Here is a 27628-nt window from a genome sequence, read left to right on the forward strand (position 1 = left end):
TTACATCGAAGGTCAGCCGTTGCCTCAATTTTCTAATTGCAACGCACAGTGGTGCCCTGAGATACCAGTGGCCCGACTTAAGAGGTCCTCGGGAAGCGAGCTGTCATTCGGGCAATTTTTGCTTTGACTTGAGAGCAAAAATTGGAGATGCGAGCGCTGCGTAGTGGCGGTGAACTTCACTCCCTTCACAACAAGCACGCATTTGGCAGATTGTGACCAATTCTTCCCGAAAGAGGCTTCAAACTGTTTATTGCCACTCCTAGCAGATGTTTTCTGTCAAACAAAATATAAAACAAAGACAATTGCCCATTGTGTACAGTAAATCCGCAAAGTAATGAGCGCATTTTTTTTTTAGATTGTTTATACATATTTTCAAGCTGTACCAACCTCCTCAAACTCTTATTTTCCCCACACTCCTCTTAGTCTCTACTATAGTCTTATAAACACTTTTTATACTCTTAAACACCTCTTAAACTCTTGAACGTACAATAATGCACAGTTGGACTGTACACCACGTACATTTTATTCCTTATAATGTGTTTTTTAATGTTTTGTTGTAGGCTGGGAAAGGTTTTTTTTTTTTTTTTTTTTTTTTTACTACAAAACAATTACAGCATATATTGAAAACCCCACCGTACGGTGAATGATGCGTGATACGAACATGGGGGGGAAATCCGGAATAGGTGAACTGCGATATAGCGAGGGAGCACTGTATTTAAAACAACCACGTAGCTCGACGACATGTACAGCTTGCTTGATTGATGGCGGAAATAATAATAATAAATACAAAAATGTAACCCAAAACTGTGTTGTAATTGTTATTGTCTGATTACAGGAGCGTCGTCATCAGACTCAGACGGGGAAGGCTCGCCGTCAAAGTCCAGATCGGGAAGCATGCCGCTGTACGTCCTCTTTTTATGCATACCCGAAATGTCATTCTTTCACCTTGAAATTGGATGAGTTTTTCTAAAGAGAAAAAAAAAAAAACTAGGTCAGAGGTCAGACGTTGCCTTGAGACAGGCGCAAGGTTTGCACCTGCAGTATAGTTGATAGTTAATGTTTGTATTTGAAAACTTCCAAAATCAACTCTCCCTTTTCTCTTCTAGGCTGCAGAAGAAAACGACTTCCATGTCCCTGACGATACGCTCGCCGTCCCCCAAAACGCCGGAGGTGCCGCCGCATCGCTCCACGCTGGTCCAGTCGCTGTCGCGGCCTCCGCAGCGGGTGACTCTCCGATGCCGCCGCGCTGCCAAATGCCGTTTCAGGCCCCCGTGTTCAGGAATTTTGCGCGTGTCGTCCCTTTAGACGCAGAGCCCGCTGTCGTCGCTGTATGGCGGCGAAGGGTCGGGTCCGCCTACATTCACAAAAGTAAGTGGAAATACAATCAACTTTTTATTGAACTTGTCATCCCGCTTCTGGAGCCACAAGACAAATTTGGGTTACATGGCCGCCGTGTTGGTACAATAAATTGCAACGCTGTGAACTTTGGCCTCTCTGTCTCTATTTTTTGAGGGTCAGATTCTGTGTGATATTTGTATTTCTTCACCTGCCATTTTTTCTGTGATTGTTGTAAGGTTTTCTTTACATTTTGGCAGGTTTTGACATATTACTTGGCAATTCTTTCCAGATATTTGTAATTTTCTGTCAGTCAATTTTATTTGTCGACGTAAGCCCAATTTGTCAGATTCTTCGCTGATTTTGCCAGATTTTTGTCATTCTTTGAGAGATTTTATTTTCCTGATTTTTGTCATGTTCCTGTCCATTTTTGGGTCGGTTTTTGTGAGTCCTTTTTTTGTCTTCTTTTTCTGTATTTTGTCCAATGTTTGCCAGATAGTGATTATTTTGCCGATTGTCAATTTGTCAGTTTTTGTGAGATTCTCTACCCAATTTTTGACATGCTTTCTGTTAGTTTTTAGTCTATTTTGAAGTCCTTTTTTTTTTTTTTTACTTTTTTTGGTCCACTTTTTAGCAGTTTTTGCAAGGTTTTTTTTCTTCATTTTTTGACAGAAATGTAGTTTGCGCATCATTTTTGGGTCTCCTTTTTCCACTTTATACTTGTCCAATTTTTTCCAGATAGTTATATTTTTTTTGTCAGTGATCATTTGGTGATGTAACCCCAATTTGATATTTTTTTTCACAGATTTTTCTCAGATTTGATCAGTGTTTAGTCATTTTATTTAAAAATATATTTTTCTTTATTTTGGCCCAGTTTTTGTCATGTTCCTGTCTGTTTTTTTTAAGTCTATTTTTGTTTGTTTGGGTAAAGTGTTTTTTTGTAGATTATTTTTTTTCTTTATTATTTTACATATTTTTGGGGTTAGTTTTTGTTGGTCATTTTTTGGTCCTTTTTGCTTTGGTTTATTTACTATGTTTGTCCAAGTCAGTTGTCAGATTTTTGTCAGTTTTTGTGAGATTTTTTTTCCCTTTTTTGCCCGATGTTTATCATATTCTTGTCCATTTTTGTTTTTTGTTTTTTGTTTTTTTTTGGTTAACTTTTGTCATTTTTGTTCTTTTTTTGCTGCATTTTTATCACATTTTGCCAGATGTTTTTAATTTTTCGTTTGTAATTATTTTGTCCGCCGTCGGAGTATTGTTGCCAGGGTGATGACATAAGCCAAATTTGTACACAAGTCGGAACCCACCCAATCAACTAACCTACAGTAACGCAGTAGTGAAGAAACACCAAAAACAAAAAAACACTTTAGGCCATAAAAAACCCCAATAATAATCAAATGAAAACCAGTAAGTACGGTGGTAACTGACCTTTCTTGTGTGGCGTGACCTCATATTGTTGCGCCGCTGCACCAACCAGTTCATTGTGAGCCGTTGGTAACCATGAAACTGAGGACCCCCTGTATTGTAAAAAGTCTTCCCGGAAGCTGAAACTTCCGTGTTTTTCCCCTGTCGGTGGAGTGGTCGGTGGTGTCCCAATACTTTTGTCCACACAGGTTCATCTTCCAAGGTGTCTCAACTCATTCAAACTGAATCTACAATGCGTTGTTTTTCGAATAAACACATTCTAATGTTGTCATTGTTTTTCTTCTTCGTCTTGTTCTTATTCAGCTGCTGCAGGACGCCCAGGCGTCCGAGGGTCAGGTGGTGGTTCTGGAGTGCAGGGTCCGCGGGAGCCCGCCTCTCCAGGTCAGGTGGTACCGCCAAGGCGAGGAGATCCTGGACTCCCCGGATTTTCGGATCCTCCAGAAAAGTACGCGACTTTTACTTTTTAACGCTAACCATGTTAATGCAAATTTTCCGCTAATCTTTCAATATTTTCAACATTCGTTTATACTGTTCACTATTTGTCTATAACATGAACTGCTTCCAGTTTTAACATACCTGGCCATTCTAATAATTACATTTTCTCTTTTTTTTTTCTTGGTGTGAAATGTACATCAGAGCCTCGATCGGCGGCGGAGTCAGGTACGCCCTATGATCGCTTGTCTGACTTAACAGGTGTAACACGCGGTGTCGCCAGCCAAGGTAAATACACTGAATAACAACAACGCACACACGTTCAGGTGTTCGCTCTCCAGACTGTGACTCACCTGGATGGACGCTTGTTTTGACTAACCGGTGTGCATACGACATGGAAACCGCTGTCTTCCACTTCCACGTCTCATGTGTCTGTCATGTCTCATTTGCTAACAAATAGCGTGTCAGCCTCGCAGTCGGTGTCTCGTTTTCACTTTACTGCTTTATCCCGAGGGTGACGTTGACACTCCGCACGTTTGATTGGTGCAATGAATCGAAATGGAGTCACAGTGAAAGATTTGCAGTTTAGAAAAAGGGAGATGAAGCACAGTCGACCTACAATTACCTCAGCGTTCGGCTCAATAAGCACAAATACAGAGCAAAAAAAAGTACCTTGACGGGTTTAAACCTTTCCTTGCCCAAGCTTGTAACTCATCTTACTCGTACATACAATCAATGTTCCCCGTTGAAATGAATTGAAATGCCATTAATCCATTCCAGCTTCCCCCCAAAAACTCCACAGGGAAAACTTGGTGACATTTTGTTGCCGTTTTAGAATGAAAGAATGTAAAGAGAGAACATTGGAGGATCTAGAAATGATCCCTGTGGGACCCCGCAGGGCATATAATCTACTTGGATCTACAGTACATTTCTTACAGTTGTTTACTTTTCTAATGTTTTCTTTTCCCCAGACGAGATCTGCACTCTGGTGATCGCCGAGGCCTTTCCGGAAGACGGAGGCCTGTTCTGCTGCACCGCCTCCAACTCGTACGGCGCTGTGAACACCTCCGCCCAACTGACCGTCACAGCGGGTGCGTCCAATGGATCTTTTTTAATATGGCAGTTGAATGAAGGCTTGTATGGGAGGATGATGAGAATTGACCAATAGGTCTGGGTGCCACCGGACAATTCATTAAGTACACCTATTTTATGACAACTGTACAAAAATTGAAGAATATTTTGACCCTTTTGTGTAGCTTAATAGATAGTAGAGCTGACTAAAAGTGCAGACAGAGCATTTTCTGTTTGTCGCCGTTCCAGTCCGCTTGCATTGGGGCCAAATGAGAGGGAACTGACCTGCGCATTACCAAGAACTGCAGATCTGCAGTGGAACTTTATCTTTTATTAAACAAATCACGTTTGATTTGGCCGGGATCAAGATTGAGACAAGAATTAGGACCGGAATCTGGATGCAGATTGGCATCAGAATCTGCATCAGATCCAGATTGAGATCAGCATCAGGACCAAGTTCAAGATTGAGATGAGATAAGAATTAGAATAGAAATCATGTTTAAGATTGACATCAGAATCTAGATGAGGATCTAGATTGAGATCAGGATCCGGACCAGGGTCAAAATTGCTTTAGAGTCAGGACCAGAATTAGGATCAGAAACTTCTGGAAATTTAGGGGAAATTTTCCACTCCTTTGTCACCCTAAGTGTACCTAATGTTGTGGTCATTTTGTGCACAAGCGAGTGCATCACACACTCAGAGGGAGAGTTGACTAAACAGGAAGTGCCTGAACTTGAGTGGGGGCTGCTTCAGATGAGATGATACACAGACACTGAGATAGATGAAAGCCAGAGTGAAAGCGGGCGGAATAAACTAAATATTCCCATTTTCCCTGATGTCGATTTCCCCTCAGGAGCCGAGGACTCCTCCACCAGTAACTGCGTGTCTGGAGATAGCGCCGCGCTGGAGGATGGGGCGTCCTTCCCCCCACCGCCGCCCCCGCCCACCGAGATTAGCCTGCTGGAACTGCCACCCAAGATGCCGCCTCAGGAAACGGAGCTGTGGCCGCCGGAGGCCGAGGAAAAGCACGAGGAGACGATCTGTGCGCCCGACGGCCAGCCCTCCTCTCCACCGTCTCCACCTGCAGTACCTGCATCCCCGCCTCCGCCTCCACTTCCTCCACCTTCTCCTCCACCGCGATCTGACCACACTCCCGTCCAGATAACATCAGACTCACCTCCCACCCCCGGAAAGTTGTCTCCATCCCCCGGGAGGGAGGCCCCGCCGCTTCCCACCAAGCCCAAACCGAAGCTGTAAGTACCTGCCCCCGCCTCTTGCCTGCACCCTGGGGGAGGGTGGACGGACGGCGGTGAGCTGGGGGGGATCAGACCTGCCGCCAGGGAGTCGCCGCTGGGATACCTGAGAGCGTTGTGAAAGGGTTATAAGGGGGGAAGAGGGGAATACCGGTTAAGAAAAGCATTCCGCTGCCACGACAGTGTTGCCATTTGCCAGGATAGTCCGCCAGCTGCCGTCTGTATGTTTATGCGCAGTGAACCCTTGCACATTAGAGGTTTGGCATTTGCCAATGCGCTGATTTTGGGGAAGGGGAGGCTCTATCTTCCATTATTCGGTTTTTGTGCACAGGACAAACCATGGGCAATAATAATGAAATGTAAATAAAATAATTGTCACCAAGGAACAATGTTGAAGTTAAGGGACGGGGGGGCTTCACTTCGTCAGGCCATAGCCTTGTCTAATGGAAAAAAAGTGCTTTGCCGCCATCTTGTGGCATATACAGACATTTGCAAATGTTTTTGCATGGGCGTCAATTACTTATTTGTGGCAGGGCTCGGTTTTTATCCTTTGCAAATAGCAGGGGAACACCGTCATCTGTGTATCATTGGTTCTTTACATTTTCAATTGGCAAATGGAAATTTAAAAAAATGTAAACAGTGACGCATTATTTGCTATTTCTTTTTTAATACAACCCAAAAAACAAACCGATAAAAGAATTAGATGTTAGCCTCTGATCCAAAATACTCAATAAAAAAATGGGCCAGAGGTTCAGGTTTGATTTTAAGATTCACGAAAGCAAAGTTATTAAAGTCAATGAAAATGACCGAATCATAAAACATTTTCGTTAACTGAAAATAAAACTGAAATAAAAAGAAAAACCATAACTACATCAAACTGCATTGTTTGTTCACAGAATTATTGAAACTTAATATTTCTATCAAAAATGTCCATTTTCACCTATATCAATTTATTCCATTTGTAAGCTTTCTAAGGTTGATTATTTTTTGGATTGTCTAAAATTGTATCTTGTCGAGTTGCTCCGAGCCTAAAATTGACATCCGAAAAACCAGCCGTTTTGTTTTCCGATTGCCGATTGCAAATGGAAAAGAAGGAATCGGTGTGCGCGATGTTTGTGTGTTTTGCCGCCTTTCACAGGCAACAGCGTGATGTGCGTCCGCATTCCTTTTGTAGTCTCTGGTGTTTGGCTACGGCTCCAGAGTGCAGTTGCTCATTTTAGGACTCGCGTGGCCAAAACCTGGTAATTCACGAGACTCGATTTGACTTGAACAACGCGACTCGACAAAATCCTGTGCCGCTTTAGAAGCCTGTGCCCATAAAAGCAAAGCGCAGAATCCTTTGATTTGACACGTACAGTCAGCAGCACAGCGCGTCTGTGTTGAGCGGTTTTGCCTCACAGCAATAAGGTTCTGGGTCCCAACGGTTGTGTGTAAGTCCTGTGATTGACAGGTGTCAGCTGTTTTAGATGTAGAGAAAAGGAAGGGGCAGATGGCAAAAAGGTTGTCAGGAGTGTTTACATCGCCGCAAACCGGAGTCGCTTTACGCTGCGTTTGTCCGTATTTCCCGCTGGAACGGACGCCGATGAGGGGATCTTAATTCTGATCCTGATTCTGATATCAGTTTCAAACCCGTACTGTGATCATGAGTTCAAATTTAAGATTCATCTTAGTTATGATGCTCCTCGTGATTCTGATCCCAATCTTTATGAAAATCCTAATAGTGGTCTTTTTTCTGATCTGATCCTGAATCTGAACCTTATCTTGATCTTAATCCTAATTGCGCTTCTTAAAACAATCTCAGTCTTAATGTCGTTCCTAATTCTGATTTCAATCTTGATTCTGTGTTCTGAAAAAAATAGATCCTAATACCGGGCATTCTCATTTTAATCTTAATTAAGATTCTGTACCCAATCGTGTTCATAATTCAGATTCTGGTCCAGATCTGTATTTTAATATTGATTTGATTCTGATCTTAATCTTTTTGATGATCCTAACCTCAACCTTAAACAGAATCCTTGTCCCTATGCCGATCTCAGTCTTGATCCTGTGTGTCTTGATCCCATCTTAAAATTGGCCCTGATATCGGTCATTCTGATATTAATCTTAATTATGATTCTGAAACCAACCTTGATCATAATCCTGAGTCTGGTCCCAATTTCAGTTTTACTGGTTTGGTTCTGATCTTAATCCTCATACTAATTGAAATTCTTATTGTGATCTCAATCTTATTCCTGAACCTGGTCCTGATTCTGATTTCAATCTTGATCCTGTGTTCTGAGCCTGATATTGCTCATGATTCTAATCTGAAATCTTACATTCTAATCTTAAATCTTTCTGATACTATTTCTGATCTCAATTTTAACCCTGATCCTTATTCCACTCTCCATTTTAATCCTGATTCTGGTGCCGGTTCTGGCCTCAATATTGATCCTGATACTGGTTGTGATTCTGATCTTACTCCTGATTGAAGTTCCTATTCTGGTCTCATTCTTATTCCTGATCCAGGTTCTGATTCTGATCTCAGTCTTGATCATGAGTTCTGAGCTTGATGTTGCTCATGATGCTAACAATAAACATCTGATTGTGGTCCTGATCTCAGTCTTAATACTGACCTTTATTGTGCCTTTTTTAAGTACTGTATTTATTTCAAACACACACATGAAATATGCTATATGCCAAGATATATAATATATTTTCACCTGTAACAAAATTTGAAAACAACAACCTTAAAAACCAAAATAAACAAACAAAAAGATCTCGTTGTTAATCTTGTGGTCTGATCCTGATAGACTCACGGTTCTGTTTGTGCTCTTAAGCTTAATTCTGGTTTGTCACACCAGGATGGAGATCTAGTCCTTCTCTCCGTCTGTGTTACGTTGCTAATCAGGGCTGCGGCTGCCAGGCATTGGTGGAATATCTGCGGCGTGACTCACGGAGTGTTTGTGGAAGTGGAAGTAATCGAGTCCCTAATGAAGTCTTAACAATGGCTCCCTTGCTGAGGTGTTGCTTTTGGTTTTGTATGCGAAATCGGCAGCATGTATGCTTCGGATGTGGTTCACCGGCAAGTGAAAGTGAGAGTGGCTCACTTTCCGAAAGGAAGACAACAGAAAGAGGCCCGAGAGGGGGAGCAAATCTGAACAAGAGTCAAGAAAAATCATCTAACGTCCCGTTGGCCTCCTGTGTTGAGAGATGGGCAGTCCTTAAATGGACACGCGAGGCCTGGGATTGGCTGAGATGCCAGGCCAACTCGACGCGCAATTGGTCGGTCAGGCTAGAATGACCTGCGTGGAATGGAGAAAGTTTCCAAATAAGGAAGAGAGCTGTCGGAGCTGACCTTCCTCTCAAAGGGGTGTGGGGGGGGGCTGAGTGAACAGTATGATGGAAGCGGATCACGGAAAAGACCTGAGTGGACTCTTGTATGTTTGCGATTTGACAGCATGGAAACTAAACGGTCCGCTCACAGACTGCAGACGCCGCGGTTCCCCGGAAAGAACGTTGGGCTATGCTGAACGCGCACCACCGCACGCGGATAAATTGTGCAATAATGTCAGTCGCAGGCAATCTTGTTATATCCAAATGAGGACCAGTTTCAGAATGTTTGTAAACAATCTGTGCCAGAGTGCTTCCGGCTAGCAGATAAGTGATTGACGATCGCTGACCTGAACTGAACTGTTGACAAATACTTTTCTTTGTTTTGGGTTGCGCCGCCAGATATATCCCAAAGGTTTTTTTTTTTTTGTTTGTTTTTCTTTTAATCCTGATTCTGGTCATGAGCTAAATCGTAATTCTTATAATGGTCCTAAATGTGATGTCAACCTTGCTCCTGGTCCTGATCCCGATGGTAATCTGTATCTTAATCCTGATTATGATCCTAATCATGATCTCAATATTGATCCCGATCCTTATTGCTTCTTAGTCTAAAATCCAGTTCCTCATCTTCCGAAACAGTATCCTAATTCTGATCCCAATCCTAATTCTGATTCCAGCACCGATCATATTGTTCTGATCCCCCTCTCACTTTTGAGTGTGCTAAAGGCCGATTCAAATTCTAAACCGGATCCTTGTCCTTGATAATAACTAGACCTTCAGAATCCTGTTTATGGTTCCGATCCAAATATTCATTTGGATTCTACTCTTGATCGCAGTCTTACTGGTGCTTCTTGTCCTGATGGTGATCTCAATCTGTATTCTGGTGTCATGAGCGTTTGCAGCTGCTCGTGTGATGAACGCTGATGTTTCTACACTTCGACTGGCCTCTTAAGTACTGCCGTGACTCAACAATAGCAATGACTCGAGACCCTGGCCTCATGTTACTTTGACACATTGACCTGGACAACACCGAGCATGATCTCACACACACACACACACACACACACGAACATCCACTAGGACCCCCCACTCCCGCCGGCCTCCATCGACACTGTGATTCATCAACAGGCTGGAAAACACTGCAAGCGTGGGGGCTTTACACACAAAAATAGAAATGAGTTAATTCCCACAGGTATTTGTTTTTAAAATGTTGAGAAACTGAATACTGAACACATGAATCGTCCCCCTTCGCGCTTGATGGATTCCCTTTTGAATGCACACCAGAATTTACACGCTTCCATGCAGTATGAGACCTTTTTTTTTTTTTTTTTTTAAACCCAACATATGTTGTGGTATGCTTTGGATCATGGGATCTGCCTTTTTTTTCGCTGATATTTGACACATGATGTGGTATGTTTTTCCTTCGAACAGATAGTTCTGGAGATGTAGCACCTTTGATGTGGTACGTCTTGGATTCTGGGAACATTTCATTCATTCTGTGGGCTCAAGCTTCGTCAACCAGTCAATGAACATGACACTCGCATGGCTTAAACTGCCGTACGGGCCACATGAAAGCATTATGTTTCCGACACAATGGTTGTCAAGAGTGCCAAAGGAGGACCCGCGTGTGGCCGTGTCACATGATACGTTTGAGAACGGCGCCTTCAAGCCATCTTCCTTTTTGACACCGTCACAAGCCGCAACGCAGGACATTTGATCTCCGCTTTAAGGACAACGACAGTCAAGTGATTCTTATCGCAGGGAAGATGCTTTACTCTAAAAGGGCTTTGTTGTGAAGGCTGTAGGAGGTGTGATGTGGTATGCTTTGGATCCTGAGCATTTCCTTTCCATTGGTAGATGCCGAACCAATAATGAGGTCTCCTTTGAATCGTGACTGTTTCTCATCCATAGATAGAGAGTTGGATATAAAGTGGTGTGCCGTGGATAAAGGCGTTTTTTTGTTTTGTTTCCATAGCTAGATAGATGGTGGCCATATGATGTGGTACGCTTTGGATTGGAAAAAGACAGTCAAGCTGTTTTACTCTGAAAGTTCTTTTATTGTGAAGGCTGAGGGAGGAGGAGGAGGAGACGGCGGCGGCGGCGGCGGCCCTCCCCGCCTGGCAGACAGCCTGACTCATGCGGCGGGAGGGCGGGCGGGCGAGGGAGGGAGGGAGGCAGAGCGCGTCTGTCAGCGTCTGGGCCGCCGAGCGAGCGCTCGCTATATAGGTTCGCTTCTACCTGACGGGGCTGCAGTCGTCTGCACGCTCCTGCGCGGTGAGGACGCCGAACGCTCAAAGGTAAAACAAACAACAACAACAAAACAAACAAACAGCCGTACCGTTTGCTCGGGACTCAAAGTTGAGGATGAAGTTGTGTATTTCAACTTCGATGCTACCGCGGAGAAGTTGAAATAGTTTCCTGTGTTTGTGCGTTTTTGGATTAGACAAAGGTAGCCTCTTGCTTGATTTGCGTAACTCTTTGAAGTGCTTCCTCTTCCTCCTGCTAATCCCATTTGATGGAGATGCCCGTCCCGTTGCGATCCGGAGAAGAATGCGTCCGTCATTCCTCGTGTGATCGAGGGAACGAGGAGGAGGAGGAGGAAGGATGAAGGCGCAGAAGGATGGTGGTGGACGTGAAACGTGAGACGCAAAAGGAAGAAAAAGCTTCTCTGTGCTGCGTTTGAAAGAAAAACAGTCTGGTTCTATTTTACATGTGTGTGTGTGTGTGTGTGCGTGCAGTGCGTGCGTGCGTGTGCGCAATTATAGGCCGCGAAGGGCCTGGAGGCCGGATTGAATGGAATGGGGGGTTTGCTTTCGGAATGGGCCGAGGAGGAGAAAGTCTTTCTCAAACGTCAGCTGACAGGGCAGGCGAGTGCGAAATAAAACCGCTCACGTCTTTCAAACGCGCGGTACCTTGACCGTCCCGTCCGTGTTTTGGGGGGCAACGGTCGGTCGAGATTTGTCCTGGAACATTCCTATCTGCATAGTTCTTGCCAAAGCTGTCTTTGAGGCTTTTTAACTCCCACTTTCAATGAGTTATGACTTACTTACATAAGTGTTTGATTTCTTTTTTTTTTTTTTTTTTGGTTGCAGTTATTTTTGGGGTCAAATTAGTCATTGTGTTAGGCTGGGAACCATATTTGGTAACTTGAGCACGGCTTAAGGTTTTATGCAAGTGTGCATGTCTCATTATTGTAATAATAATAATTATTATTAGTAGTAGTATTATAGCTATTGTAGTTTGTATTATAATGTTATTTTTTGTTGGTATATTATTTTGGATTTTATTTTCTTGTTTTTATTAATGAGGATGATAATTATTTAGAATTTAATTGACTTATTATATATTTTATTTGATCTTTTTAAGTATGTTTTTGTTTTATTTGTATAATTTTATTTTTATTGTTTGCATTTAATTGTTTCATTTGTATTATTTGTATTATTTTTGTTTTTATTTAGATTTTTTGCATTTTATTGTTTCATTTGCCTTAATTTAATGTTTTATCGGTATTATAGTATGTATTGTAATTTAAGTTGTGAAATATTAATATTTGTATTAATTTTTTAAATCCATTTATTATATATATATATATATATATATATATATATATATATATTCCTTTCTGTAATTTTATTTTTAGTATTTCACAATAATAATAATAATTACCATGATTATTATTGGGAGTAATTGAAACACTTTTTATTACAATTCTGACTTTTGAGGTATATTTTATAGTACGAATGTACAGTTTAATAGGATTTATTTTCCAGGATATTCAACCACAGCTTTTTCTTGTGTGGCTGATTGGCTTGCAGAAGTCACATGGCTCGACTACGTCATATGAGGATGCACGTAAAAGTCATGCCAAAGTTGGGAAATGATGACACGTTTCCTGTCCGAGGCCCGAATCAGCCGATGCAGCATTTTCGTGGCGCCTGACTCACACCGGAGAGTCTGTTGTTAGTGAACACTCGCATTTCCTACAGCCCCTGAACAGTACCCCATGTCTCGTGCCTCTGGCCCGGCCGGCCTTGTTTGCAAACACCCATTACGACGTCATTAGCGGCCGTGCACACTGATCGACTTCCTGTCGTCCCCCACCCGCCCCGCCCCCTCCGACGTTCCCTTTCTTCAGCTGGCTTGTAAAACCTTTAAAGCGGCCTGCAGCTGCGGCGATGCGGCAGCGGCTATTTCGATCGCAAGCAGAGCGAGACTGAAATGCGGTGTCACGGCTGGAATGAGGAGCGCGGCGAGGGCAGCGCCTTCAAAGCGACTTGCGGCTCGGCCCGAGAGCGCAAACACAGCTGCGTTGTCATGGCGATAGAGGAACACTTCCCTCTTTAGTTCTGCCTCAGGACGCGTGAGCGGCGGCGGACCTTATAATCACGCATGACAGCCCTCTTTTTAAGTAGCCATGTTGTGGATTAGGTTCTTTTTAAAAATGATTTTATATATTTGTCTTATTTTTTTTTATTCTGTCTATTTCATTTGTGTTTTTTTTATTCGACTGCTGACCACAACCGCTTTTTTTCTTATATAACATTTATGCTTGCTTTTGGTTGTTGGACTTATGATGTGGTATGCTTTGGATTCCTTTCCATGTACACGTAGATATACAAACCCCAATTCCAATGAAGTTGGGACGTTGTGTAAAACGTAAATAACAACAGAATACAACGATTTGCAAATCCTTTTCAACCAATATTCAATTGAATACACTTACAAAGACAAGCTATTCAATGTTCAAACTGATGAACTTTGTGTTTTTTTGTGCAAATATTCACTTATTTTCAAGTTCCAAAAAGGTTTGGACAGGGGCATGATTACCACTGTGTTACATCACCTGGTGGTGGAAATCTTTCCTATTCCTGCTTAATGTACAACTTCAGTTGCTCAACAGTCTGAGGTCTCCTTTGTCGTATTTTGCGCTTCATAATGCGCCTGCATACATTTTCAATGGAAGACAGGTAGGTGTGTGGACTGCTGGCAGGCCGGTCTAGTACTCTCACTCTTTTACTACAAAGCCAAGCTGTTGTAACACGTGCAGAATGTCGCTTGGCATTGTCCTGCTGACATAAGCAGGGGCGCCCCTGAAAAAGACGTTGCTTGGATGGCGGCGTATGTTGCTACAAAACTGTATGTACCTTTCAGAAATAATGGTGCCATTCACAGATGTGCCGGTTACCCATACCACAGGCAGGAACACACCTCCATACCATCAGATATGCTGGCTTTTGAACTTTGCGCTAAGAACAATCCGGATGGTCCTTTTCCTCTTTGGCCCGGAGGACACGACTTCCATGATTTCCGAAAACAATTTGTAATGCGGGCTCGTCAGACCACTGCACACTTTTCCACTTTTCGTTGGTCCATCTCAGAAGAACTCTGGCCCAGAGAAGCCGGCCGGCGGTGTTTCTGGCTGTTGTTGATATATGGCTTTGGCTTTGCTTGGTAGAGTTTTAATTGCATTTATAGCTGTAGCGACGAACTGTGTTAACTGACAAAGGTTTTCTGAAATGTTCCTGAGGCCACGTGCAGGCAATATCCTTTACGCAATGATGCCGGTTTTTAATGCAGTGCCGCCTGAGGGGGTCAAAGGTCACGGGCATTCAATGTTGATTTTCGGCCTGGCTGCTTAAGTGCAGAGATTTCTCCAGATTCTCTGATGGTATTCTGGAGCGTAGATGATGAAATCCCTGCAATTGTACGTTGAAAATTTTTTTTCTTAAGACGTTAGATTATTTTCTCACGCAGTTGTTGACAAAGTGGTGAACCTCGCCCCAACCTTGATAAGATACACAGATAGATGACGCGGTATGCTTTGGATCATGAGCTTTTCATAGATAGATCGATAGATAAGATGTGTTCGATGTGTTGGTGGTCTTCCGTCTGTTGCGTAGTGACGCGAGTGGGAGACGAGGCCCGCGACGAGAAAGTTTCCCCTCCGCTGGTGCTGGAGTGTTCGCGCTCGAGCACAGCCAAAAAAGGAAATCAAACTGCTGCAGAACGCCTGGCAGCTGCCAAACTAGTCCTGTAAAAGTCCTCTTTCGCTCCTTGGGGAATGCAAGGAGCAAATCTATATACATGCTGGACAGACGCTAGCGTGTGTGTGTAGGAGGGATGCAGAATTGTTAGAAAAAAACACTTTTCACGCTTGCGTGATGTTTTTTTTTTATTGTGATTGTTGGACATCTGGAAAAGATTGAGGGGGGGGGGGGCACTTGAACGCAACCCTCAGGGACTCCTAATTTTCTTTAAGTCTGGGATATGCCTTGTACTCAACAGGCACTAAGCTTTAAAGTTCCAACCTTAAACTGACCTACATTCGTGTTTTGTGTGATAAATTCTTTGCATTCATTGGCGATTGAAGCGTTCACCGGGCTCGCCGGGTAGTCACGAAAACCATAACCCCGCGCAACAGAAATGAACAGACTGACTAAAATGCATCCACAATACAAGAAAAACATGTTGAAAATTGCTTGCTCTCTTTGACGATGCAATGTTAATGACTCAGCAAACGTTTTTTGGGGTTTCCGGAAAAGTGACGGTTTCGAAGATGTGGGAATTCCTCCCCACGCCAGCGATATATTTTTTATCCTCCGCGAAGAATGACTACTATTACTGCGGCTCGCTGAGAAGCTGAGAACGGCTATATGTACAGTAGATAGGTATTACACTGCCCCCATGTGGTCAAGCCGTGCACACCAGGAGTAGCAGCACAGTGTCTATTGAAGTGAAGTAAAAAAATGTGAGAACTGTTTAATTTTTTTACATTCTATTTAATCATGTCGTTACTGTATGCTTTTGGAAAGCATCCTATAGAGTGCTATTTTCCTTATGGAAAAACACTTTTTTATTTTGGGAGACTGGAGCGGATTAATGACTTTCCGTTCATTTCATTTCATTTCATTCACTCATTTTTGAGCGTTAGCTAGGCGCGTGATCACGGAACGAACTAAACTCGTACCACAAGACACGCCCCCCGTCGTCTGGTTTAAATGTCCTAATCTGTGTGTGTGTGTGTGTGTGTGTGTGTGTGCGCTCTTGTGACTTGTGGGAAGGAAAGGCAGCACGGCGCTGATAGCTTATCAGCCCGGAGCCGTCCGCAAAGAGCGGCTAAAACGTGTCGACAATGCACGGAGGAGATAAGCGTCACACCAGCAGTTCCCGTTGGTTGCCACCGCGTATGTTTTGTTTCGAAGCGCATTGTTCAAGTGTTTTAGGTGAAGCTTTGCGCGGTTCCTCCTGAGGTGCGGTCGTCAGCGCGGTTGACTCGCCGCGTCATGATGGGATGGACGTCTGGGATTTGATTGTCATCTAAATGACGACAACTTGGAACTGTCAATACTATCCCCCGTTCACACGGGCCAGATGACGCTGCAATGTGCATGCCAGGCCAGTAGTCGGCGATGTCGCTTTGTGAACACATGGCTTTTCTTCCCCAAAGTCAAAGGGAATTTGAATTAGGAACGCCAGCACGAGTGCTAAAATGGTGACGTGCTGCTGAATTATTGTTTTCACTGAGAAGTACTTGTGCATGTTCGTCGTACGATGTGGTATGCTTTGGATAATGACTGTTTTCTTGTCATAGATCGGTGATACATAGATGATGGATATCTACTGTGATGTTGTTTTGGATCATATTTTTGACTGTTGATAAGAGTCGTCGTGATTCGTTCCCGTGATCGGGAATCGGGGGCAGATCACAACATTTTCAGATGATCGGTACAGCCTGAAAAAGATCGTCTCTAAGGCGCGGTGCTCCGTAGTGTTCGCAAAGATTGTGTTCGAAATCGCCGCAAGCTTTCGCGCTTGCCCACAGCTTGTTAAGCAAAACGAGGCACGGAGCGAGATGTGGAAACATTTCGCTTACGCGGCTAACAAGTAATTCTGCAAAGACTCACAGACAACAGCAAGGAACGGTGTGGCCGACAGTTAATTAATTAATTCAAATGTGATGCGTTTCAAGGACTTACCTTCAAATAGAAGTCTGGGTGTGAAATATTTTTGGACAAGCAAACTTGTTACATTTGACGAGGCAATTAATGATTTTAGTGTCGTTGGTTGATAAGCAGAGTCGAGCACTGAGCAACCAGCAACGCAGCTCCGCCGAGTCACGCATTTAATTAAGACGCACTAACGACATCGCGTTAATGCTATGCTCCTAGCGCACGTGCTTTTTTTTTTGTGTTTGTTTCTCGTCAGGACCTGCGAGGAGCCGTGTGAAAGAAAATTCAGATGGACGTGTTTGTTGTTTGTTTAAATGCAGCAACGCATCCCAGCTGAAGCAGCTTCAGGAGCAGATTCTATTGGAGCAGCAGGAAGCCGCCATCTGGCAACAGCAGGGCCAGGAAGTCCCGCCTCCTCCGCAGGAAGTGATCCCGTCCGACTCCCCGTCTCCGCCCCTTCCTCCTCCTCCATCCTTCCAGGAGCTGGAGAGCAGCGCCGCCATGCAGGCAAGCACCTTCAACTACGCCCGGCCCAAGCAGTTCATCGCCGCCCAGAACCCCGGCGGGGGCGGCGGCGGGTACGCCACCCACTCCTCGGGGTCCTCGGCCTCCAGCTTGTCGTCCCCCCTGTCCCCGCCCGTCTCGCACAAAGCCTTCGGCAAGATGGCCACGCCGCCGCCGTTCTCCAAGGGCGTGGACTCGCCCGGCTCGCCCTCCTTCCCGCCCCCGCCGCCGCCCTTCTTCGCGTCCGCCGACTTGCCTTCGTCGTCGGGCGGCGCCCAGGACTTCCCTCCTCCGCCTCCTCCCCCCCCTCCTCCCCCGCCGCCGCCGCCGCCCGCCTGCGTGTCCCCCGCCCTCTCGGACGCGTCTTCGCCCTTCTCGTCCGTCCCGCCTGTCTCCGGCCTCCAGCTTCCTGTCCTCGGTGCTGCCGGCCACGCCCACCGCGCCCGGCGGCCCCGCAGTCAACGCGCTCGGCCTCCCCAGAGGCAACGGCACAGTGTGAGTTCCCAAATGCGTATAATTGATGGAGACACAACTAGGGATTGTTTTGACTCTGTGGATTATTTCTACTGGTTCTGTTTATTTCTTTTGTGCAAAATGGTGATTATCATTAATATCTGACGAGAGGAGCGATTAATTATAAGCGGCAAGAGAAGCAAGAGGAGAGATCGCATTCATTTTTTTCATCGTACCGAGCGTGTCGTGGAAAATTTGATCCTGGATTATTTCAAGTGTTTGTGTTTATTTCTATTGTGCACAATTACCTAGCAAAAAGAAAGAAATGGCAAAAAATATGGCCGCAACATTAGAAACGTGAAAAAATACCCACCGAATAGTAGACACACCCCTAGAATTTTGTTTATGTGTATAATTTCCGATGCTGTCTTAATAGTTGAACCCCTAAATAGACCGCAAACTATAATCCCGAAAGACTTTATGATTTTCAAACGCATTTTACAACCTCACCCGTAAAAATAAGTGGCTTACCGATTGCGAAACAAATGCACCAGAATTTAGACGATGTCAGCACTTCGCCGCCTGTAAAAGTAACAATTACTACTTTCCTGTTAGCCAGTTAATTTTTTTGGGCACATAAATAATGTCATTTTCATCCAGTTTGTCACAAATATCTCTTCTATCTTACGTTCCGGCGTCCGCCATTGCCAGTAACCGTCCGGACCCTCGTCCGCATCATCTCGGGACGTGAACCTGGCCGCTTCCTCCTCGCCCGTCCGTCACCACCCCCTTCGCTCTCGATCTTCAAGTCTCATTATTTATACGTGTGATCTCGAAGTATTCAAAATATCCTCTGAAAACCCCCCAAAAAAACAAATGGGCCTAACGTGTTAGCGGACATCAAGTGGAACTACTCACGCTTTGACGGAAAGGCCTAATGTGAGAGTCCAAACTTCGCTGACTATTCTGATTTTCTTCCACTGGCTGCTTTTGAAAGCATTTGAAGGTTCTGCTATTCATGAATTATTAATAATTCTTCTTTTTCCAAATAAAAAATGCACGTGATTTTATCTGTATATCCTACAAATGGATTTGTCTGTATTTTGTTATTTATTTTTTGGTCGGTGCAGGAAAGCCTTCCCCAAGAAGTCGCCGGCCGCTCGCGCGCCTCGCCTGGCGTCCGACTCGGACATCCAAGGCTCCAAGGACGCCGTCATCCAGGACCTGGAGAGGAAGCTGCGCTTTAAAGAGGAGCGCGTCAGCAACGGCCAGCAGGTGACTTTGCGGCCCGGCGCCCCCTCTGCCCCCGCAGCTGCAGGGCCTCCGTAACAAACGGCCACTAACAGTGTTAATCTCAGTGTGCGTGTGCGTGTGTGTGTGCGTGCGTGGCGCTACTCACACACTAACCGCTGCTAAACCCCCCCCCCCCCCCCCCCCCCCCCCCTCCCATGCATCCATGCTTGCAGAGGCTAACCTATGAGGAGAAGATGGCTCGCAGGCTGCTGGGCGCCGACAACGCCGCCACCGTCTTAAAGGCGCAGGACGCCGAGGAGGAGCCCGCCACGCAGGTACACACGCGCACACACGCACACACTCGTCCCGTCAACATGGCAGATACTGTACTTCTAAGTACTTGCCCATATTTTTTTTTCCATTTTCACTTCCAGTAGGTGTCCCAATACTTTTGTTCAGTACCTACAATGTGTAAAGGCGAGCAGCGGGCGGCCTAAAAAGTTGCGTGTCGGTGGAAAGGCCGCGTCTCGTTTCTTCGCAGACTTCCGTTTTGTGCGTCGGTGTGCTCGGTGTTCAATGAACTTGTAAAGCCCAACGCACTTTTGACTTTTCCCCGTCGGGAAATCACGGAAGGAGAACATTTTGCGTTTCGAGTAACATTTGCGTTCTTCGCCGTCATTCGCACGTCGACGACGAGTTAACGGCGGGCGAATCAAACTAAAATACGGGTTACGGAATCGTGTGTTGTTGTCCTGCTTTATTCCTACCTTCCTTTGTCCTTCCTTGCCTCCTTTCTCTCCTTCCTTCCATAAATGCGTCCTTTCCTCATCCTTCCTTGCTTCCTACCTTCCCTCCTGTCCTTGATGCTTCTTTTCCTTCTTTCCATAAATCTTTCCTTCCTCCCCACCTTCATGAATAAAATATGGATGTCCTCACTGCATGACAATTTAACTGCTGCGATTTGTGCATTTTCACAAAGTGCGTCAGTCAACACACTAAAGCTGAGGTGGAAGAGTAAACGATGACAAATATTTCACCCAAAAGAAAAATTCTTGCCACGAGATGTTAACGCAGCCAAAATAATTACAAAAGAAAAAAAGAGAGAAAAATACCAAACTGCCCAAGGTCGTCACAACGGTTAAAAAAAAAAAAATCTACTTTTGAGCCAGCCTGTAATATTAAGTCATATTTTGAACATACGAATCTAGAAAACAAGCAAACTGCTGTATAATAAGAATATAATAAAATTCCAAATTCTCGTGACGTTTGCTGACATGGGCCGTACCTAATGAAGTGACCGCAGTTACCGCTTTTTGCACGCTTTGCTTGACGGGAAGTTGCTGCGGCGGGGCGCTTTTTGATGTCGCGCGGCATGCCGCTACGTTAGCGTCGAGCTAACTCTCACTTTTGTGTGTGTGTGTGTGTGTGTGTGTGTGTGTGCGTCAGGAGTACAAGGTGTCCAGCTTCGAGCAGCGGCTCATCAGCGAGATCGAGTTCCGCCTGGAGCGCTCGCCCGTGGAGGAGTCGGACGACGACGTGCAGCACGAGGCCGGGCGCGCGGCGGGCCGCGGGGCGGCGCCCTCCTTCCTCAGCAAGCTCAAACACTACAAAGTGTTCGAGGGCATGCCCGTCACCTTCAGCTGCAAGGTGCACGGAGACCCCAAACCCAAGGCGAGCGCCCGCCGAACGTTAATTCGTCGTCCGGCGACTCCTCGTGTGCGACCTTCGCATTTCATGTCGAGTGCACGATGTGCGTTTCAGGTGTACTGGTTCAAAGACGGCAAGCAGATCTCCAAGCGCAGCGAGCACTACCGCATCGCCCGCGGCGCCGACGGCACGTGCACGCTGCGCACGGCCGCCGCCTCCCTCGACGACGACGGCAACTACACCGTCATGGCGGGAAACCCGGAGGTGCCGAGGAGAAAAAGAATCCGCTTTTCTTTCATCACTTGACCATAGAAGGAATACGCGTCCGCTTCTTTTCCTAGCGCGGCGGAGTGGTTAGCATGTGCGCCTCACACTTGTGAGGTTCGGGGATTCGCCGGAGTACCGCGTTCCAAAAAACGCAAACGAAAGACGTTAAATTGTCCGTAGGTTTGCGAGAACATTTTCCGAAAAAGAAAACGAAAAAGTGATGTTGCAACTTTCTTTAAAGGAAAACAAAAATTGACGTTGCACTTACAAAAGCCATAAAAAAGAAAAACTAATGTTACATTTGACCTGAAATGAAACAATATTGACGGTGCATTTTCCTAAAAATAACGCAACGCAAATGCAGTGATATAGCGCGTTTCATACACAACCTGCTTCAAATGATGAAAAGCTTTTAAAAACAAAGAAACAGCTTATAAACGTTTACAACAAAGAGAAAAAAACAGCAAACAGCACAAGAAAGATCATTTCAAAGTGGAAATGCTCCAAAAATCCTGCCCAAAAAAACAAGAGTTTTTAACGTGGACTTAAAAATAAAGAATAACTTGCAACAAACTAGTGATGTTGCACTTTTGTAAAAAAGAAGTAAACTATTGCACTTCCATAAAGGAAAACAAAAGACTGATGGTGCTGTTTCCTAAAAAGAAAACAACACATCTTCAAATACAGTTACAATTTATTTTTCTTTAAAAAAAAAATACATAAATAAAAGCCTTTTAACAAGTTAACATGTGTTTAAAGCGTGAGGAAGGGGCTCAAACTATTTCAATGTTTTCTTTTTAAATATATGGTCCATCTGTATGGTGGATTTTCGCCGATTGCGGGCGGTTGTGCAAACTGGGCTTCACTGCAGCCAAGATGAGTGCAGGATGGATGGATGGATGGATGATGGATGGATGGATGGATGGATGGATGGATGGATGATGGATGGATGGATGGATGGATGGATGGATGGATGGATGGATGGATGATGGATGGATGGATGGATGGATGATGGATGGATGGATGGATGATGGATGGATGGATGGATGGATGATGGATGGATGATGGATGAATGGATGGATGGATGGATGATGGATGGATGATGGATGGATGGATGATGGATGATGGATGGATGGATGGATGGATGGATGGATGATGGATGATGGATGATGGATGGATGGATGATGGATGGATGGATGGATGGATGGATGGATGGATGATGGATGGATGGATGATGGATGGATGATGGATGAATGGATGATGGATGGATGGATGGATGGATGATGGATGGATGGATGGATGATGGATGGATGGATGGATGGATGATGGATGATGGATGGATGGATGATGGATTGATGGATGGATGGGTGGATGATGGATGGATGGACGGGTGGATGGATGATGGATGGATGATGGATGGATGATGGATGATGGATGATGGATGATGGATGGATGGATGATGGATGGATGATGGATGGATGATGGATGAATGGATGGATGGATGGATGGATGATGGATGGATGGATGGATGATGGATGGATGATGGATGGATGATGGATGGATGATGGATGGATGATGGATGGATGGATGGATGATGGATGGATGGATGATGGATGGATGGGTGGATGATGGATGGATGGATGGATGGATGGATGGACGGGTGGATGGATGATGGATGGATGGATGGATGGACGGATGGATGGATGATGGATGGATGATTGATGGATGGATAGATGATGGATGGATGGACGGATGGATGGATGGATGTTTGCGAGCGCCCCCTTGTGACCGCTGCTTGTGTTACGCACAGGGTCGGGTGAGCTGCACGGGCAGGATGATGGTGCAGGCCGTCAACCAGCGAGGGCGCAGCCAGCGATCGGCGCCGGGGCACGTGCGCAGGTCGGTGACGGGCGACGCCCACGCGCACACGCGCCAGGGCCCGTCGCTGATCGCGTCACACTTCCTTTGCGGGCCTGTTGCTGTAACGATAGGCCCTGTTTGCTTCTCTTTCGGCTCGGCGGTTGTTGACTGAGTGGTGGTGGTGGTGGTGATGATGATGATGAAAAACAAATGCGAAAGAAGTCGACTCCGCAACAATAATAATAATAATGATGATTATTCTATATAAATCAACGGCGTGTACAAATCAGCTCAAACGTCACCGTACGTTATTACCAAAATAATAGAATCATTGGAGAACAGTTGTAGGTTACTCGAGTAATGCGTACGGAATTCTCGCAGGCCGAGGTCGCGCTCCCGAGACAGCGGCGACGAGAACGACGGCATCCAGGAGCGTCACTTCCGCCCGCACTTCCTGCAGGCGCCCGGCGACATCATCGTGCAGGAGGGGCGACTGTGCCGCATGGACTGCAAGGTCACGCACGCACACACACAAAAAAGACACATTTTACCGATACAAATCAACAAATGGAATTTTCGCAAATTGCCCGACATTTCCATGGGGAAGAAAAAAAAAGACAAACTGAATCTGCAAAATAATGCCAATATTGCCAAAATAATAATATCATTAAATCATACTCATAAATCAAATAGAAACATAATGAAGTCTAACCTGCTGTAAAAGAAAAATCCCAAATATTTATGCAAAAAATAGCAATACAAAACAAATTAAAATGGATTTTTTTTCCAAAGTAATATAATTCAATCGTAACACAAAAAACAAAAAAAAAGCTTAATAAATAAACAATGTACAGTGTACAAAGAATCCAACTTCAAATAGTAATAATAAATCAATAAATTCAAATTAGAAATTGGGAAAAAAAAAAGCTTCAAATAAATAATTACAAAATAATCAAACAGATGTAATAAATGGTAACGTTAGCATCAGCATACTTAATTTAACATAATTGATGCTGCTAAATAATAAAATATGAATGAACCAATACAATAATCATAAGAAATAAGAGGATTATCTGAAAAATACTTGAATACTAAATTATTAAAAGAATAATACATCTGAAAGTAATTAAAATGACACTCAAAAATTGTTAAACAAACAAGGGGAACAAAATCTGCTAACATTTGCAAGATTATTATGACAATAATATAATAAATAATACAACCACAAACAATAGATAATTAAGAAACTGTCTTTTACTGTCTAATTCTTATGAATGAAGAAAACTCTGAAAAATACGAAGATAAGCATAAGAATAGGAAATACAAACAAAACGTGTTGAAATCAGCCAAATAATATTCATACAATTTTAGTCGAATAATAACATTTAATAATAATACTATATCCATAAGTGTAAAAATAAAGATGTAGAATAAAATGCAAAGGGAAAGTACACACACATCTGCAAAAGTGTCAAAATATTACAAAATTAATCATAATTAAATATGAATACTAAATAGAGTATGAATAATGTATGCAAAACAATATCCAAATATTACCAACATAATGACATTTCTCACAAAACAACTCGTCCTTATTCCACTGGGACTTTTTTTCTTTTCTTTTTTGGAAATATTTGTTACTTTTCTTAGCGGTTTTCCACTCGCGTCTCATCTGGAAGTCTCGCCGTCAGGAATTCTTTTAGAAATGTCGAAAGGTAATAAAACAAAACGTCTCGCCGCTGTGATTCTAACCCGCCGTCTGAATGTCAGCGCTATTTGTAGCGCACATTTATTTATTTCTACGCCGCGCCGAGGCCGCCAGAAGTTTCCAGAGAAAATTCCAGATGGCAGAAAGTCAGCCTAACACGCACACGCACACAACCTGAAGACTCGCTACGTCGCACTTCATCATTTGCGCCTCCGCAATATCGCCAATTTTTAAGCGATCATTTTTGTATGGGTTTTTCAAGTATGCGAGCAAGTCCGACTTTCAATTGTTTCATGGTCTCTCTGTCTTATGGATTTTCACCCTACGGCGGACGCTGTGGCGGTTTCTGGCATGTGTGCAGCCTCACGGGGAAATATTTAATAGGATTCGAAGCTAGTAGCGATAAAAGCGTCCGCGTTGCAGGTGAGCGGCCTGCCCACCCCGGACCTGCTGTGGCAGCTCGACGGCCAGACCGTCCGGCCCGACTCGGCCCACAAGATGTTGGTGCGCGAGAACGGCGTCCACTCGCTGGTCATCGAGCCCGTGAGCGCCCGCGACGCCGGCGTCTACACGTGCGTCGCCAGGAACCGCGCCGGGCAGAACTCCTTCAACCTCGAGCTCATCGTCGCAGGTAAACTATCAGACGGCCAACGTTTTACCGAGATATAAGCTTGAAAAAGTCACATCCACATCTGCGTTTTGCTTTTTTTGGGGGCTTTTTTGGAGGGGGGGGGGGGGGGGGGGGGGATGACGACCATTGAACAGGAAACGGAACTTATTGCTCAGAACTCAAACTAGAACAGGAAAGTTCAAGAAAAAACAAAATATTATTTGGGGGGGGGGCTGCAAAGAAGAAGTTGTCATTTTCTTCAAAAAAAAAATCAAATTTTTCAAGGAAAAAAAAACACAATTATATTATTTATATTTCATTTTTGTTGGAAAGAAGTTTTACATCCTCAAGAAAATATGTTTTTCAGGGCAGAAATGTTTTCTAAAGGGAAGAAAAAAAACGGGGAGCATGACAACCTGTGAAAAGAAAAAGAAAACATTTTCAAGGAAGAAAAATTCATAGTATTGCAAGAAAGATGTTTTCATATTTTCCTGAAAAAGTTCTTTTCATACGAAAAAAGTTTAAATGTTATATGTTGTGTTCCAGGATATTCCATGAAAAAGTCATGAACTTGCAAAAGGAAGTTAAAAAAAATCTGACTATTACAAGAAAAAAGATTTGTTCAAGAAAAATGGTATATTATGCAAAATACAGTTAACTTTCATGAAAAGAAAAGTAGTAGTGAGCTATGAAGAATATTCAAAGAAAAAGGTAATTTTTCAAGAAAATCTCATCATTTTTCTGGAGAAAAAAAAAAAAAAAGTCTAAAACTCAAGAGAAGAAAATGGTCTTTTTTTTTTAGGGGGAAAGCATTACCCGAAAATGGATTCCTGGGGGGGGGAAATGTTTTTTTCAGAAGGACATCATACTATTTCATGGAAAAATATGTTTTATTTTTCAAGAAAATTTTTATAATAAATAGTCAAAAAATGTTCTCAATTTAGTCGGGGGACATAATATTGCAAGAAAGAACCTGTAGTATTCAGCAATATTTATTTTTTTTACAACAAAACAAATAAAACACTCATGTGTGTTTTGCTTTTTTTGGGTGTGTGTGTGGGGGGGGGGGGGGGGGGGTTTAGAGAGAGGAACATTTTGATGATAACCAGAGTACAGGAAATGTTACTTACTGCTCAAAACACAAACTCAAAATATTAAGAAATCTTTTTTATCATTCTGTTAAAAAAGTTGGAATTTCTCAGGAAAAAAAATCAAACATCCACATTTTTGTAATGTTTGTGCGCCTCGGGTGCAGCCAAGGAGATGCACAAGGCTCCGTCGTTCTCGGAGAAGCTTCAGAACACAAGCGTGGCGGACGGGCACCCCGTGCGTCTGGAGTGTCGCGTCAGCGGCGTCCCGTACCCGCAGATCTTCTGGAAACGCGAGAACGAGTCGCTCACGCACGACACAGACAGAATCAGGTCAGCGCCTCCAGACAAAAAAAAAGAATAGCTTTTGCACTGCACTACTCATTCAGTGTAGTTGTTGTTTTTTGTGTTGCTCCCAGCATGCACCAGGACAACTGCGGCTACCTGTGCGTGATCATCCAGCCGGCCACCAAGGAGGACGCCGGATGGTACACCGTGTCGGCCAAGAACGACGCCGGCATCGTGTCCAGCACCGCGCGCCTCGACGTGCACGGTAAGCTGCAAACAAAGATGGATTTTTGGGGGGAAATGGAAGTATTTTTTTTTTTTTTTTTTTTTTTACAAACAAGTGATAATATCCTGCCTAGAAATAAAAGAAATCAAGAAGTCATGTTGACCTGTGAGAAAAAATAAACAATTTTTAGATAAAGATCATTTTATATTTCAAGAATAAATAAATCATAATAGTACAAAGGAAAAAGTTGTATTTTTTCCTTGAAAAAAGTTGCAATATTCCATGAGAACGGTTGTTTTTTTTTTCTCCCCGAGTCATAATGTGGCAATAAGAGCAAATTATGTTTTTGTTTTTTCAAAAGTAAAAGCCATATCTTTTCAAGAAAACAGTCATATTCTGTAAAAGTATTTTTTCAAGAAAATATTTCACACGTTTTTTTTCAAGAAACGTCACGTTACAAGAAAAACGATAATAATCTGCAAAAACTCACATATAATAAAATGGCATATTCAGAAAAAGAAGACAAATATTTTCAAGATCAAGTAAAGATTATTGTTAAAAAAAAGTACAACAATACAAAATTATAATAGCTTGTGAAAGTAAATGAACATTTTCAAAGGTAATGTGTGTGCGCGCGCGCGTGCAGCCCAGTGGCAGCAGGCGAGCGTGCCGAAGGTGAAGCCGCTGCGTCCGTCCAGCAGCCGCTACGCCGCCCTGACCGAGCGCGGCCTGGACGTCAAGGCGGCCTTCTTCCCCGACTGCAGCCCTCTGCCGCCCGGTTCCCTCGTGGAGAGCGACGACCTGTAGGGGGCGCCGTCCCTCCCTTCGCGGGTGTCGAGACCTTCCTGCTTTTCTCTTTTTGTTTTGTTTGTTTTCAAGCGACTGGAAAGTGCGAGATGGTGAAGCGGTCGAGCGAGGCCGCGCCTTCAAGGATGACTACGGGAAAGTCGGCTGTCGGTTTTGGGTCTGC

General features: G+C 44.1%; 1 protein-coding gene and 1 long non-coding RNA gene across 2 annotated transcripts; both read left to right on the forward strand.

Moving 5' to 3' along the window:
- palld (palladin, cytoskeletal associated protein) lies at positions 1–27552 on the forward strand. The gene is given in 20 exon segments (XM_061683109.1): positions 1–11; positions 836–902; positions 1107–1224; positions 1306–1368; positions 3064–3205; positions 3397–3480; positions 4164–4283; positions 5117–5516; positions 17095–17664; positions 17666–17773; positions 18862–19006; positions 19198–19299; positions 20411–20635; positions 20726–20875; positions 22689–22777; positions 23120–23252; positions 24870–25077; positions 26312–26477; positions 26564–26697; positions 27305–27552. Coding segments are annotated over 19 exon segments (3126 nt in total). The 5' UTR covers positions 1–11; positions 836–894; the 3' UTR covers positions 27466–27552.
- LOC133405981 (uncharacterized) lies at positions 10914–12327 on the forward strand. Its single transcript, XR_009769009.1, has 3 exons — positions 10914–11122; positions 11347–11464; positions 11591–12327. It is a non-coding gene; the product is annotated as an uncharacterized LOC133405981 (long non-coding RNA).
- Positions 27553–27628: the final 76 nt, after the last annotated feature.

Source organism: Phycodurus eques, chromosome 8, assembly GCF_024500275.1.
Source record: "Phycodurus eques isolate BA_2022a chromosome 8, UOR_Pequ_1.1, whole genome shotgun sequence".
Lineage (NCBI taxonomy): Eukaryota > Metazoa > Chordata > Actinopteri > Syngnathiformes > Syngnathidae > Phycodurus > Phycodurus eques.